A 15174-nucleotide genomic window follows, 5' to 3' on the forward strand; every position below is an offset into this window, starting at 1 on the left:
ATACACGCACACCCACACCATCTCACTTCTGTCTCAGTTGCACACGCACGCAGAGCATCGTTCACTGGGTGCAATTACGATTTTGTCGCATCAGCAGCGCTAGAATAGCTGTTTTTGAAATAGGAGTCGGAAACGCCCGACAACCAACACACCCTGCCTCCCGCCGCAGCTGACTCCTACTTTTAACTCATCACATGACTGACAACACAATGGAGATGTCAGTCAGTCAGCTCATTAAGTGTGATTGCAGACACGGGTCTTTCTCACTTGCTTTTTCAACTTTTCTGTTGTTGGTGGGAAACAAATCTTTTGCGTTATTAATTGGGATTCCAAAGGATTAGTGATTTTGATCATTTATTTGGATTTTCGACTCTTGGTGGAGGATTCTCAGTCATCAGCTATTAATTTAAAGCACCAACAAGTCAGAAAATAGCATTTGGCGTGGGAAACTGATATCTTCAGGTAAGGTTATTAACATAGCTGGAGGGCATCATTAATTGCTTAAGGATAAGACTCTAATGGCATCATTAGTTCCTTATGAAATGGAAAAAAGCTCTTAAATAGGTTGGTTTGGCATGGGAGTCTTGTGACAAGCATGATGAGTGTTGTCTCTCCTCTGAAAGATCGATGTGTTGTCCAAGTCTGATTCACAGCGAGTTCATTGGACGTGAAAGAGACTGGGGAAATCTTTATTGGCACCTTCTCCCTGGAGCTGTGCAGTGCGGCGCAAGTGTCATTGGAGATGTGATGTATTTGAGTGTTTATCTAGGCTGGCAGAGTCCACAGGTGTGTTGGGTGTTGGCTTCCACAGGCGCCTCCGAGAGTGTGATTTCTTTTGTCACCTCTTCATAGTCACCCTTATAAACACGGCACACACTCAGCCTCAAGGTGATGTGAGCCCGTGCACTGACACACACTCGAGCACACACACAGACTTTAAAGAAGAAGCTTTTATGTAGTTTTTGAAGAGCAGAGAATTTAAGCCTCTGTAATTAGTAGCAGAAACCCTTCTGCTCGCCAAGTACCATAAATGCACCAGGATTTGTCTTGGTGACACTGGTTCTGCTGAGATCAATTGTCAGCTTACAGCTTTACAGTACATACTGATGTACATAGTGCAAGCATGGCTGGAATTAACATACATGATTGTGTAGACATTGTAAAGTAGTGCAAAGATTCTGAAAATGCCACTTGGGTAAGTGAGTGAGAGAATTTGAACCATGGTAATGTGATTTCCATTATAATTCTATAGTGGTCAGTGGATAATGCTGCCAAAGAAGAAAGCCGGGTCTCTTGAAACACTATTTGAAGCTAGCAATGAACTCTACTCACTTACCACATCTATAATACATATACCATCCTCTTTGCTCACTTTACTTTTTACATTTCCAAGTAGCTTCCAAGGATTACTATGCTGGTATGTTTTTTTTTCTTCCCAAGCTGTGCATTGCAGCTTTATTGAAGGTTATCCAACAAGGCTCCTCTCTTCAACGCCTGCTGGCAACAGTGCATTTTCTGCATAATCTTAATGTTTTTCTTCTCCAAGTGCGCTCCTGAAGGCATGCCAGAAAGTCGTAGTTACAGTACATCACAAAACCAGCCTAGAATGGGGAGCATAGTGGATGTACAGTGACATGTTTCACCCACTTCAAATATGAATATGAAAAAGATTGATGCAAATTGCTCAGAATTGTAAATGCAAATGCACTGTGCCCCCAATTCCAACTCTTGTAGAGATAATGTCCATTTCTTGTTTTTCCTCCGTGTTTCTATGGAGAAATTTCCCGCTGGCCTCTTATTTCTCAGCTGAGGTGTGGAGCCTGAAAGATAAGAGAATATTACCTGGCACTAACTGTGCCATTGTTGTACTGGACTGGCACCTTGTTACTCTCACATATATTTTTAAAGATAATACAGGCTTATTCTATTGGAAAGTTTGAGGTTGTTTAAAGGGGTTACTGCAGAGAGAGAGAGGTTATTGTAGGGAGAGAGGCGGAGAGGGGGGGGAGAGAGAAAGAGAGCTGTGCCCTTTTGTCTGAGTGCTGTCCCACAGCTTTTAGTTGTTTAGGCTGGTCCTATTGTCTGGTATCAGCTAGCTGTGTTTGGACAGAGTGGGCCTTATGAGAGAGAGAAATGAGAGACAGTGTTTCCCCTAGGATGTTGATGATGAGTTGTAGCAGCGGAGGTGAAAATTTTTTTTTTGCACAAATGCTCACAAATGCTCACAAATGCTCCTGTCCTGCTTCTCCTTCACTTCCTCTGCTCTGGCCTCCACTCACATCTGAGCTTCCCTGCCTCACCGCCTGTCCTGTCTAGTAGGAGATACAGTCAATAAAATTGTATTTGGCAACATGTAAAACCACTTAAAAACTTGGCATCTCCAAAAAATTGTGTATCCATTTGCTCCCCTTTCAAAGCATAAGAGAGACCCACCTCCCCTCCCCCCTAACTTTACCCAACTAACCTCCTCCTCATCACCACGGTTATCACTTCTCTTTCTTCTTTTGATCAGCCAGTCTTTTAAACTCATCTGAAAATTCAACCATGTGATTTGACAAACAAGCTATTAGTTTATGTGTGACCCATATCACCCACTGGGTGACCGTTTACATCCACTGGGTGTTAGCTAGCGGCTAGCTAGCTGTCATTCATTCTTCCAATTATTCATTCTTAACTGTCCTTTTTTCCAGAATTAACTTGCATTTAACTTAATTTACTTAAATGTAATGACTTTTTCAATGATAAAATAACTTACATTTATGATGTTTCTTTGAGGGAATCCTATCCAAATAATATGTAACGTTAATATCTCTGTGAGGGAATCTGTCAGTTGTCTTTTGTCGATTGACAGTTTTCGCGCGTCACAGTGGCCCTCGCGCAAAGTAAGGCCCGCCTCCAGGAAGAAGAAAACAATCGGTGCATGTGGAATACCTACTATCTTTGTATCAAGATTGATCTTCCAAATGTTGTTTATTTCACAGATATGTGTTTCCTTGCGTATTCCTATCAAATGATTGCGTTTGCTGTAATGTTACTGTGCGATACTCACGTGAAGTTGCAGGACTGTTTTCCCTTCGGCGAATGATAATCCTGAATCCATGATCAGCATTGCTTGCTTCATCGTTAACATCTACCCGGTGCTTGTTGTTATAATCGCTGTGCTGACATTATCAGGTAAGCGCAAAGTTTCTCGTTTATATGCTTTACTCACAGGTGTGTGAATTGACCTGGATATTCAATTCAATTCAATTTAAATTGAATTGAATATCCAGATATCCAGATATCCAGATATGAAGCGTCCACAGCGCAAAATAATATAATAATAATAATATAAAGTTTCTAAAGAGATAAGGCGGAGCCCTCTCCTCTCCTCTCCTCTCCTCTCCTCTCCTCTCCGTTTATATGCTTTACTCACAAGTGTGTGAATTGACCTGGATATGAAGCGTCCGTAGCGCAAAATAATATAACGTTAGTTTCCAAAAAGATAACACGGAGCCCTCTCCTCTCCTCTCCTCTCCTCTCCTCTCCTCTCCTCTCCTCTCTCCTCGTAAAAAAAATAATAATTCAGCAGCAGACCTAGCAGCTAGGTGCTATAGGGGAACCACTGAGAGAGAAAGGGAGATTGAGAGAAAGAGAAACATGAAGAAAAAGAATGGATGACAAAGACGTGGAGAGCGAAAGTTGGAGACAGAGAAAGACATGGAGAGAGAGATGGAGATTCGAAGGAGAGTCGGTGGGGGCGAGGGGGTGTAAATAAATGGACGGTCAAAGCAGAGAGATGCAGTAGGGCCAGTGCACCCACCACAGGCTGCTTGGTGTATAGCTTAGATCAAAGCTCTGTAAAGAACCTTCCATGCCGACAGCCGGCTCAAAGACTCTCGCATACTACACTGGAGTTTTGAACATGCGTGTTCTCATTACATCCTGCCAAAACACATCTGCATACACAGTCATTTGCTTGCTATATATACTGCATTTGTACATTCATGCGTGCACACACACACACAGCGGCAGGCATTTCAAGGCGTTCTCTCCTCTGTGAGGCAAGAAGCAGCGTGACAGACCCCAGCGTGCAGAATAAAGACTTATCATTCGCTGTCATTCTCTCCTTACAGACCAGGGGATTTGCATGGGGCTTGCTGAACCTGGTTTGAGGTTGTTATTTATTTATTTCATCTCCGTTATCAAGGGCGTGGGAAGCATAACGTGCCTTTGGTGAGGGGGTGTACAATACACTACAAACCCCTCAGTGATGGATTTCACTACACAGACCCCGCTGTACTGCTTTGATTTATGATATAATATAGAGTGACACGCTGCTCATGCTACACAATAGCGCCATACCCCATACCAATGTCATTCCAGCTTACTTTTGCCTCCTAGCCTATCTATCACTGCCTGCTGTGCTTGAAAAGGGGAGAACCCTCAAACGCACTTCAAGGGCAATCTGATTGAATTAACCAGCCATTAGGTGTATGAGATGAGCTGTAATTGCAGGGGTATTTATCTGTTCAGATGAATGAGTTTTAACCCCAAGGTCATGATGCTGCTGCGCCGTCTCAAGAGTGAGCACATACCTGTCTGTCTGGCTCGGCCATATTGTTTTAACCTCTTGTATTGCAGCCTGGATGCTTGAAGTAACTAATTTAGCTCCTTCTGGTGTTGGCGGTGGTGATGGTGTTTTTTTATAGACCTGCACAGCAGCGCTCATCTCTCTCCCTCTCGTCGCAGCCCTCGTTAATGACTGGGAGAACAGGAATTAGTTGCAACAAATGAGCCGCAGTGTGTTCCATGTCAGTCGGGTGCAGTGGGAGCAGATGCTGAGAGCATTCACACCTTCATGTCAACATGTTCTCTGTTTCACTCAGTCACTCTCTGTGTCTCTCTCTCCCTCTGTCTCTCTTCTTCTATCTTTATAACCGTGTCTCCCTATCTATCCGTATCTCTGTCACACTCTCTCTGACTGGCAGCTCTGCCACATGCTCGCACATAATAATATGAGTAATGGCAGTGGTGTAAAAGTGCCGTCCTTGGACTTTCTACGCTGTCCATCGCAAGACTGTTTTAACCTATAAACCTGACTTACGCCGTCTTCCGGTCTCTGTCCTGCAGGCCGGCCCCCGTCGTTCCCTCTGAGAGTTAGAGGAAGTGATGTCACGCCACCACCACCGCTTTGAGAGGGACTACCGGGGACCCTGGGAGCGCAGAGACATCCGTCCTTCCGGCCTCCACAATGGAGGAGCCAATCACAGCTGTGCCTCCGCTGTCGTCAACGGCAACAACCGGCCGGGGCTGCTTCCCCTCCCCGTCATCCCCTCCCTCCTCCCCACCCCGGTTACAGTTGCCGTGACAACGTCGAGCAGCGACATGGTGGTCAAGCGAGGCATCACGGCGGCGGGATCGGTCACTCCAGCGTCTGCCAAGGTAAGAGCCTCGTTCCAGTGGACACCTGCTTTCTCTGACTCCTCTTGGAAACATCTCAGTCTTCCTCTCTCCCTCTGTCAAGCTCCTTTTTAATCTGCCTCTCTCTCTCTTTCTCTGTCAACTTTTTAAATCTCTGACGACTCTCCAACTGGACATAATCTCCAGCTTCCTCCATGCTTTTGAGACTTTCCAACTTCTGTCTTTCCCTCGCCATCCTCCAGTTCTGCTCTTCCTCTTCCTCCAACTGTTTCTGCGCTGTCCAACTCACTGGCTTGCCTGTCTTCATGGTTCAACTGCCTCAGCTCTCCAACTCCCTCTGCTCTCTCTCCCTCTTTGCTCTGTTTCTGCCTCCTGCACTCTACCATTATCCTCCACTCCAATTCTGCTGCTCTTCATCCTCTCTCTCTGCCTCTCTCTTTTTCTCTCTCTCCCTCTCTCTCTCTCCCTCTCTCGCAAATGCCCCATTCCTGCCAAACCGTTTACTTCCATCTTCATTCTCTCTTTCTGCCAAATGGCAAGCTTGTCCTGCCTTTTCCTCCTCGCTAATTTTCTACTTTCATTATGTAAATGACCTGTGACAGTGGTTGATATTGGGCCAAGGCTTTAGGTGTTTACACTGCTCGCTCTGCCCAAGCAGGTGCTTTTCTGAAAAAAATCAAACAAACACAAAGGATCCGATCAATATATAAGCCAGAAGTTAATATCATCAATTAATATGCCTCTCTATTTCATAATACACAAAGCATATTTCTCTCTTGGTCGTGCATTTCTCCTATTCAAATCTCGATCTTCTGAATTTAGGTGTAAGCAGTAAAGAATTTATCACCAGGCTGTATATCGACTATACTGTATATCTGAGCTAAAATGGGTTACAAACCTACTTCTAATGGGTCCCCATGTGACATAATTGGCAATACGTTGGGTGGTTTTGCTCATCTGGTTGCCACCTTTTCAGTCTGATTGATTGTGTACCTTACTTTTATTTGCATTTAGACCTCACAGTGAAATCTGCCTCTTGGAAATGTGGTATATTCAAGAGCTGTAGAGTGTGTTTGGGCTCTCCACCCCCTCGTCCAGGGATTTAGTTAGCTAGCTGGCTGTCAGCAGTGTGTGAAGAGAGAGGGGCCTTCACCAAAAAGAGTTAGACATTTCAGCCTCTCCCCCGCCTCTGCTTCCATGGATACCATTCATCTTCTTTCAACACTATCAGATCATTCGGCTTAATTTGAACTTCTGGAGCCCCTTCTGAGCTTTTTTTCCTTCGCCACCTCCCTGGTCTCTTACTCTCGGTGGGGCCTGCACTCTAACCGCTGCCAGGAGCAGAGGTAAACAATGCTCTGGTAATTTAGCCCCTAAGTGCACATCATTAGATGCCCCGCTGAATGCACTGACCACAGAAACAGTAAATCTGCTCTGGCACCGCGTCGGCCCCTCCTTTTGTGCGGCTGAATAATTACATACATCCGGGCAAAGTCTCACCAACTCCCACCATGGCCATTGTCATCATTCAATGGCTGCCAGAGCAATTAGGTGCCTTCAGTACGGCCTGTATGCCTCAGCACTGTTCCTGCTTGGCAGAATGAAACGCATGCGCATGGGCCTGTGTGTGTGTGTGTGTGTGTGTGTGTTTTTTGCCTCTGCACACATACCATGCATCCTTGTATATGCATATATGTGCTAATATGTGTGTGTATAGATGCAGCAGACATTATGCAGATCCCCTCCCTAGATGTCCCGGCAGTCTGTTAGCTTTATTCAGGCTTTACCTCTCTACTTTGTCTTGCCTTTGACAGTCCTTTGTAAGGCATTAGACTCCGGGAAATACCCGGAGTCTGGGCTCTGCTTAAAGTATGGCCTGCAAGAGATACATGAGCATCAACAGCTGGACAACGCTATAGAAGCCTCTCTTTCTATCCCTCTGTCTAGCTGTCTCTTGCCCTTACTCGCTCTCACTCTGTCATCTTCGATCAAAGCTGTTGGGGTCACAGAGAGTCTGATGGACGGATGCAGCTCTCTCTCCCTGGGTCCCTGTGTCTCGGCTCAGTCCGTGGCCACGCTAAAAAGCTGACAGGCCGTTATTGATCTCCGCTGTTTGGAGACTCTCTCCTTAAAAACACAGGAGGGGACACAACAGCCCAACAGCTAGACATATACACGAGTGTGTGTGTGTGATGTACTCTCGCTCGTATGGATCAGAGTAATCACGTCTTTACATGTGTGTATGAATTGAATAATCACTTCCCTTAGCGTTTTTGCATGTGTGCACAGTTTGAGTGTTTGCGTTTGAATTTCCTGTGGTCTGTTTTGAATTATTCTTCTGATATGTGGTTTCCTTCAGCTTATAATTAGCAAGTTGTTTTCTGGTTGGCATGATGTGGATGTGTGTTTGTGTGTGTGTGTGTGTGTGTGTGTGTGTGTGTGTGTTTGTGTGAATAAGGCAAATGCTGATAGTCGAAAAGAACCATCTGCTCACATTGTCCATCCTGATGTAAGGCTAGCCACATGGAACAGTGGACTATAGTTAATTTAGAGCTACACTTTGTTTACTCCAGCCGGGCCTTTAATTAATTTTTATGTATTATTACGTTGTCATCACGGATGTATTATCACTGCACACGGGGATTAATTCTGAGTTGTTGATGACCACAGCTATTTCTGTGTCCGGCTGATGAATAGTCATTTAAGGCCACATGACAGGTTGTGAATTAGTGAAAGAGAAGTCGCCACAATCACGATTATTTGGGGTCACAGGGAATGACACAAATGCAATTAATTTGCATAGACTCATCAAGCAATTACCCACAAATGGCCGATGCCTTTTTTTGTTTTTTACCTGGGAAAGGTTTTGAGAAAGATTTGGCTGTTTGCACACAGGCATTTTACAGCCTGTTATTGGGTGTTGGGTGTTGGGTGTTACTGGGATTTTATAGGGTTTAAACATGGGCCAAAGCAGGAGTCTTTCACCTGCTAATACGTATATTAATATTCCTCAGAAAAATCTTCCCACAGAAGCCCTATTGAAATGTGGGTATTTTCCTATGTGTTCTAATGCCCTTGTTTGAGAGGGTAAATCCCTCTTCCCCTGATTAATATGTTTAACCTTTTCAGCACCAGTGCTGCAATTTGTATGTCTTTACTGCTCTGAGCACAAATGCAGCAGGAGCCATAGTTGGTTTGGTATATAACTGCTTACTAAAGAGATAGCAACAACACAAAATTTTCTCTTATTTGAATAAAAAGAAGTTGAAATATACTCAAAAATGTCAGTAAAAATAAATAATAGGCCTAATAAATAAATCTAGCTAGGGGCGAGGCTTGAATTGTTTTTTTTATAAAAATGTTGCATGCCCTTATAACACATTTTTTTGTTCGTGGGGATGAAGAAGCCATAGCATTAGTTGCTATAAGTTACTAGTAGCATGTTTGCTGGGATATTGATTATCTTGGCTTGTTGGCTTGTGTTTATCGCATGCTATGTGGCAGAGTGTTTGTTAGTAGCATGGTCGGTGGTGTATTGATTCTTTAGAATGCTGATATGTTGGCTTGTTAGCTTTTGGTTGTTTGTAGCCCGTTGGAATGGGATATCAGCTGTTGGTATTATAGATATAGGAGCCAGAGTGAGTTGTACTACACTGATCATACACTGATCTTCTGAGCGGGCCGTTCGTAGCCAGCAGCGCCGTCAAATTATTAATGTGGGGAACTAGGAATACGTCTAAGCGTAGGTAGGCCTGTAGGCAACTTCAGCTGTATTTGGTGTCGACAGAAGAAATCACCTTGAGCCTTCTGGAGGTGTCGCAGTACTAATTCAAAGAAACGTCTGTGATGGGAGGAGCCCACTTCACCCCGGTGACCCACACTCACACACTCAACCCTGCAACATTTAGATTAGGTGGCTGGTGAATGGTGCTGCCTGTCTGATGGTCCTCTAGATTTATGATGGTGCAGCCTCATATAGCCTCTGTAGTCATCATGTGTGAGTTAGTATATCATTCTTTTGGCATCTGAACTGGGCTTCTGTATAAATGCTTTGATTATGGCACCAAGGATTGCAGGATACAAAAAGGATACAAATCCTGTGTACTGGTTAAAAAATACAAAAATAAAAATGGAGGCTGCCTCTTGTGTAGACTCCCTGTGGTGACTTTTATAAAAGCATAAAAGTGCAGGAAGCAGGAAGCCCTACTTTGAAACTTTATTTAAGGTTTTTCCAAAAAAAAACAACCTTAAATAAAACCTTAAAAACCTTTCAGCACTAACCCTAACCCATAAACATAATGTATGAGACAAAGAAATCCAATACTCCAGCATTGACCATACTAAGATCGTCAATAGACCTCGTCTTGAAACAAAATGACGTGATTGTGGCTTGTCTGTCATTGATTGCAGCCAGGTCAGCTAGTGTAGGGATTGAAGCAGACCCCATGCTGCTGCCAACACATCATGGTATCCAGAGAACAGCAGGAGTCGTGGCCTTCCTCTGACACAATCGAAGGAGAAGGAAAGTTCACAAAAGCCCTCTGTCTGCAGAATAATTTTTGTGCAGCCGGGGCAAGACATTTGCCTCATCTTCCTCCCTGTGAGAAGCACTGTAAGGTGACAGCTGAGCGACCAAGGGAACCATGGAGCCTGAATTAGATAAGATGTATTCTGGTCAGCTGTGATACATTCGACAGTTTTGAAGGCAACTGCAAACAGGGCAAGTGAATTGACAGTACGATATGCGTTTCCAGTGGTTTCGCTTATATTTTGCTGGGCCTTTATGTCTGTAGGGAGCCGCCCCTTATGAAAACTCTGCATGTAAACCTCAGTCTTGTGTCTGGGAGCCTGGCAATAAATAGATTGGAAGATTTTGAAATCATGGAATCTTTATCGAGGTTGAGGCTAGAGGAGGGGAAAAAATGCTTTTGAAAACCGGGATAACCTTGCTGCGAGGTTGCAGTGAAATGTATTGAATATGAGATGATTAAAGTTTAAGAAGGCGCACACCGGGGAAGCTGGATGAGGAAGACAGAAAGGAGACCGGGGGGAGGGAGGCAGAGAGAGAGAGAGAGAGAGAGAGAGAGAGAGAGAGAGCGAGATAGCAGGTGAGAGCGGTTTCTGAATTAGGTTGAGATAGGAAAGGAAGCTACAATTGTTCTATCAAATGGTGGAACTCTATCATCCAGATAAGATGAAACTTTACATTTCCAAAGCAGACAGACGCACCATGGGGTCGTAAAGAAAACCCGGCTCCCTTATGGGGATAGCCGAGAGCACCGAACATAGCTGGAAGAATAATGTTTTGATTCAAAGCTTGAAATGAATATAATGTGATCCAGCCTGGCTTTTGTTAAATTATAAATACTTTAAGTGGAAAACTATTGTTTGTCTCACTGCGTGGGATGTTTGATCATGAATTACAAATGAATTTTTGTGTGTTATTAAGAACCCTTTTGGAGTTATTGTATGAATTATTGGTTCTTACTATTCGGGGGGAAAAAAGGTTCAAACTTTAATTACAAATATTCAAATTCCTCTGCTCAAGCTGCATGGATTTCAGTTGAAACTGTATTTTTGTGTCTCTTGATGAAACTGAGGGCTATAAATTATGCTACATCCTATCTGATTATATCATTCAACATATTAATCAACAGTTCTGTGTTGAAATATGAATGGTAGATCCAGTCTTGGCATGGCAGAGATTCTTGTGTGAAAAATTGTGTGTGCATCTAATATTGGTGCTAGCATCTGATTAGTTGGCAAAAATGAACATAGTCTATTACTGAGCCGACTTGACCATTTATACCGTGTGAATTTATACTTCATCCATGTCTAAAAGCTGATTTTGCATGCAATCTTTTAAATAATACACAATAGAAATTCCTCAAAGCTATCAACACATTGATTTCAATATATAATGCAACAGCAGCATCTGTGGCCTCCAATCAAAGATATTGTGTTTTGCAGTTAGTTCAATTGTTTCTGACATTTTTGCTGGAATTAAAATTCAAAACACTCCCAATGCCTGCTAAATACTAAACAGCACAAGCTTTCAGACGTGCCTTTATATCTTTTTCTTAGGAGCAGGAGAGTAAACAATCTCCACACTCCACTGCCTGGATTTGATTTATTAGCTTATATGTGTTGTCATCCTATCACACACTTGCTGCATGCCATTTGCATTCACAGTGAATATGTGGGGAAATGCAGTTGCCTTGTAGATTTCTCAGAAGCAGACCGGATTAAAAATTAATGATTGGTGAGGAATGCTTCATTTCACCACCGTGCTCTTGATTTACTATTCATATGCAGATTATGTCAAACCTGAGAGTATTTTCAAAGGTCAAGTCAAGTATCTGTTTATTTATCTCACATCCAGTTTTCTGAACAGTTATGAAATTTTAAAACCTGTAGAAGAGAGCTCCATTGCCATGTTTTGTTCTTTTTGTGTGGCTGCGTATGAAGTTTCTGAGTATGCTTTATCCGTGAATGGCGGAGTGTCTCCCACAGTGCTGGAGCAGAACCTTTCGGCTTTTTTTGGCTTGTCCGTCCGGCCGACATGTCAGTTTGGATAAAGATAGCCCTCACTGGGTACGCAGAAAGCTGCCCGCAAGTATTAGGCATGCTGCTATTAGAAATGTCACTTCCCTTTTGCCTCTTCTGATTGGATTTTTCCTCGCTGGGAAAACAGGATAGTAATTCCTGGCAGCGTATGCCTGATGTTTCCAAGGAATATGATTGTCTACATTCGCAGCTCGGCTTGCCTAGTGAGACGAGTACACCTGATTTTAATTGGTCTGACAGTTTATGAACTAAGCGTAATAATTTCCCAAGTCCAATGTTTTACTTTCCATTAGTCATGAATTAATTCTTTATAATCTTTTTCCACAAACACCAACATCATCATAATGTTTATGTACAAACAAATCCTCTGTCAGGCAGCTACAACAGAGTCATTAAAATCAGTGGGCCTCAAGGGAGCATGCAGGGATTAAGCGGTGATTTTCCTTAAGATGATACATGGAAACTTTTCAGTGTTAACGAGAAGCAGTGATTGTGTGTTTACTAGGAGCAATCGCACCAGGGTCTGGATGTCTCGGGCACCATGTGGGGAGAATTAAAGCTTTCCACTCAGAATCAGACCAGGCCACGCTGCAGTGATGCTAATCAAGGACAGAGAGACAGACAGCAGGGAGGGAGAGAGAGAGAGAGCACCTCCGTCATGAGGGCTGCACACTGTCAAACTGTCAGGAAATGCACTGCAAAAAGGGAACTGTCAGAGTTCATCTTTTTTTTTTTTGTATCTGTATTTGAAATCGTATTGTTGGAAAAAGGGAATCATTCATCTGATGACAGATTTATCAAAAATCTCACAGCCTCATCACACAGTCAGGACATTGTCATCTTTTATTGTCAACAGAAAATGTTGACAGCAGTCTTCTTGATAAAAAGATGTACCGTGTATAAAAATGAAAGTAAAAAGAATTGTTGGCAGATGTGGAACGGTAACAATGCAACAGGTCGAAGCGAAGGTGAAGGAATCTGTTATCTTTGTCTGTCTTGTCAATCTCACTGTGACAGGATGTTCCACCGGGTTCATCCAATCCATATCCCCTCGTGGGTCGTCCTGCGCCTGTGTTCCTGTCTGCGGGGGCAGGATCCCAGCTGACCTTTTGTACCGACAATGAAGCGCCGCACCTGTCCATCCCGACCGCCTGTCTTTCCTATTACGCTTCTGCAACCTGGCCAAGTCCTCCTCCTCCCTGCCTGAGTTAAGATGCCTCCGCTTCGTCGGAGCTTGGTTTTAATCCGCATGGAAAAAACAGAAGCGGAGCCGGGTTTGAGTTCTGAAACAACGGATGTCCCAAAATAAGAGACCTTTCGGGGTCCTGGCAGTGTAGTGGGTTTGTGCTGGTTGATGTGGGTTTTACAAAGGACTGCATGCACGGCTCTGGCAGGAGAGGAGAGGATGGCCCAGCGAGGGCCTGCTCTCCTCTGTTCTGCTGTGTTGTGTGGGAGGGAATGGAAAGCAGCCTCCTCAACACACCGGCTGTCTTGTGAGTCTGGCTCCAATCTGACGGCCTGGTGGCTCAATCTAATAAGCAGTCATACGATATCAGATTCAGATCTCTCTGCTTTGTGAAAGATGAGATGCCCCCCCTCGTCTCTCTCTCTCTCTCTCTTTATGTCACAATGACTATGCATTTTGAGTGTGTGATATTGAAAGGACGGGCGAGTGTGTTGTCACCCAATACTGTACATCTGCTCTCCCAGCACTACACAGGGATCTTTGTCTAGCTGAGCTCCGGCTGAGCAGAGACTAGTGCGATGGACGTCACTATATAAACAAAGGTGTATTTACAAAGGACAGATTCGGCCTGCAGGCTTGCTCTTTCTCTTTTTCCTTTCTCTCCGTCTCCTATGCCTGCCATTTGCTATGTCTCCTGTGCCGAAAGCGGGGTTGGAAAACTAAAAGCTTTCTCTGCTCTTGCTCTGCAGTAGCTCGATTGATGAAAGTAGCACAATGAAAGAAACCCCTTCCCCACTTTATCACTCTCGCTTTTTATCTCTCTCGATCACGCTTACTTCCGTCGCTCTTTCTATCTAACTCGTCAGCCCGCCTCTCTCTCTTCCCTCGCCGCCACCCCTCTAGCCACTTCAAACATCTTCTTGTCTTCGTTGAAGCGTAGATCCTCATTCCTGCGTCAGCGTTGCCTCCCTGTGAGCGCGCGTGTGTGAAATTGGATTGCTGATCCGTTGGCGCTGAGTGGCAGAGATGTAATATGGGATAGCGGCAGCCGCGTGCTCTGATGCCGGAGACAGCTGTTACAGGACACCGAGGGATCACAGATGACGCTTGACTCCTAGTCCTCGTCTCTTCAGGACTGGAAATGCTCTGGGCAAATCTCATGACAACATAAAGAAGAACACCGCGGAGCAACAAATACAAACACACATGGCTCTGGTCAGACGGGATGCACTGCACAGCGTGAGAGAGGTTGTCAGATTTGCTCAAGTCGCTCAAGTGTCAAGGGGTCATTGTTGATCCCTGGGCAACTTGAAGCGCCTGTCATCTTAGATTTGCCCTGATCATTTGTCATTGCTGCCACCACTGCATCTCATCCCTCCGCTTCCTCATCACAGGGTTAGAGGTCCATGTCAAAGGTTAAGCCCTGCAGTCCAAAAACAAGTTCCCACACACAGTGAGTGTGTCTTTTGAACGATCAATTAACACCCTCGCTATCAATAGACATGGCTAGCATTTGCTAGCTCTGATTCAGAGGTTTACCTAGTGCTGGGCGATATCGACAAAATCAAATATCACAATATTATAGGCCGAATACCTCGATATCGATCGTAATATGGATATGACGAGCAGGTAAAGCCAATCTTTGTTCATTTTACTCAGCCAGAACAGGCTAATAAGTTCAGAAAATTGTATCACTTTAGTGTAACGCAGCCTTTAAGACCAGGAAGAAGTAACATTTAAGTTATTTCACAATATTATGATAATCAAAATCCCAGACAATATCTATTCTCATATATAGATATCGATATTATACATATATATATCACCCAGCCCTGGATTTACCTGTGGAATCTCCATTATAGAGAAGGGCAATGCACATGATGATGGCATATATCCATTATGTTGGGGAAAATCTTGACACAGTGCGTGGTCAGGCAGGGCCTTACAGTCGCTGCATAGCAGAGGCTAGTTTTTACACAGCAGCAGACTGGAGCTCAATGAACCCAGATGAGGAGGCT

The 15174-nt window shown here is 44.1% G+C and overlaps 1 protein-coding gene across 1 annotated transcript in view; it reads left to right on the top strand.

Moving 5' to 3' along the window:
* Positions 1-15174, top strand: part of klhl29 (kelch like family member 29) — a 195649-nt gene that overhangs the window by 61547 nt on the left and 118928 nt on the right. The window contains exon 3 of the mRNA XM_078289746.1: positions 5113-5424. Coding sequence (XP_078145872.1) covers positions 5152-5424 — 273 coding nt within the window. The 5' untranslated portion in view covers positions 5113-5151. The remainder of the gene's footprint in view (positions 1-5112; positions 5425-15174) is intronic.

Source organism: Centroberyx gerrardi, chromosome 18, assembly GCF_048128805.1.
Source record: "Centroberyx gerrardi isolate f3 chromosome 18, fCenGer3.hap1.cur.20231027, whole genome shotgun sequence".
Lineage (NCBI taxonomy): Eukaryota > Metazoa > Chordata > Actinopteri > Beryciformes > Berycidae > Centroberyx > Centroberyx gerrardi.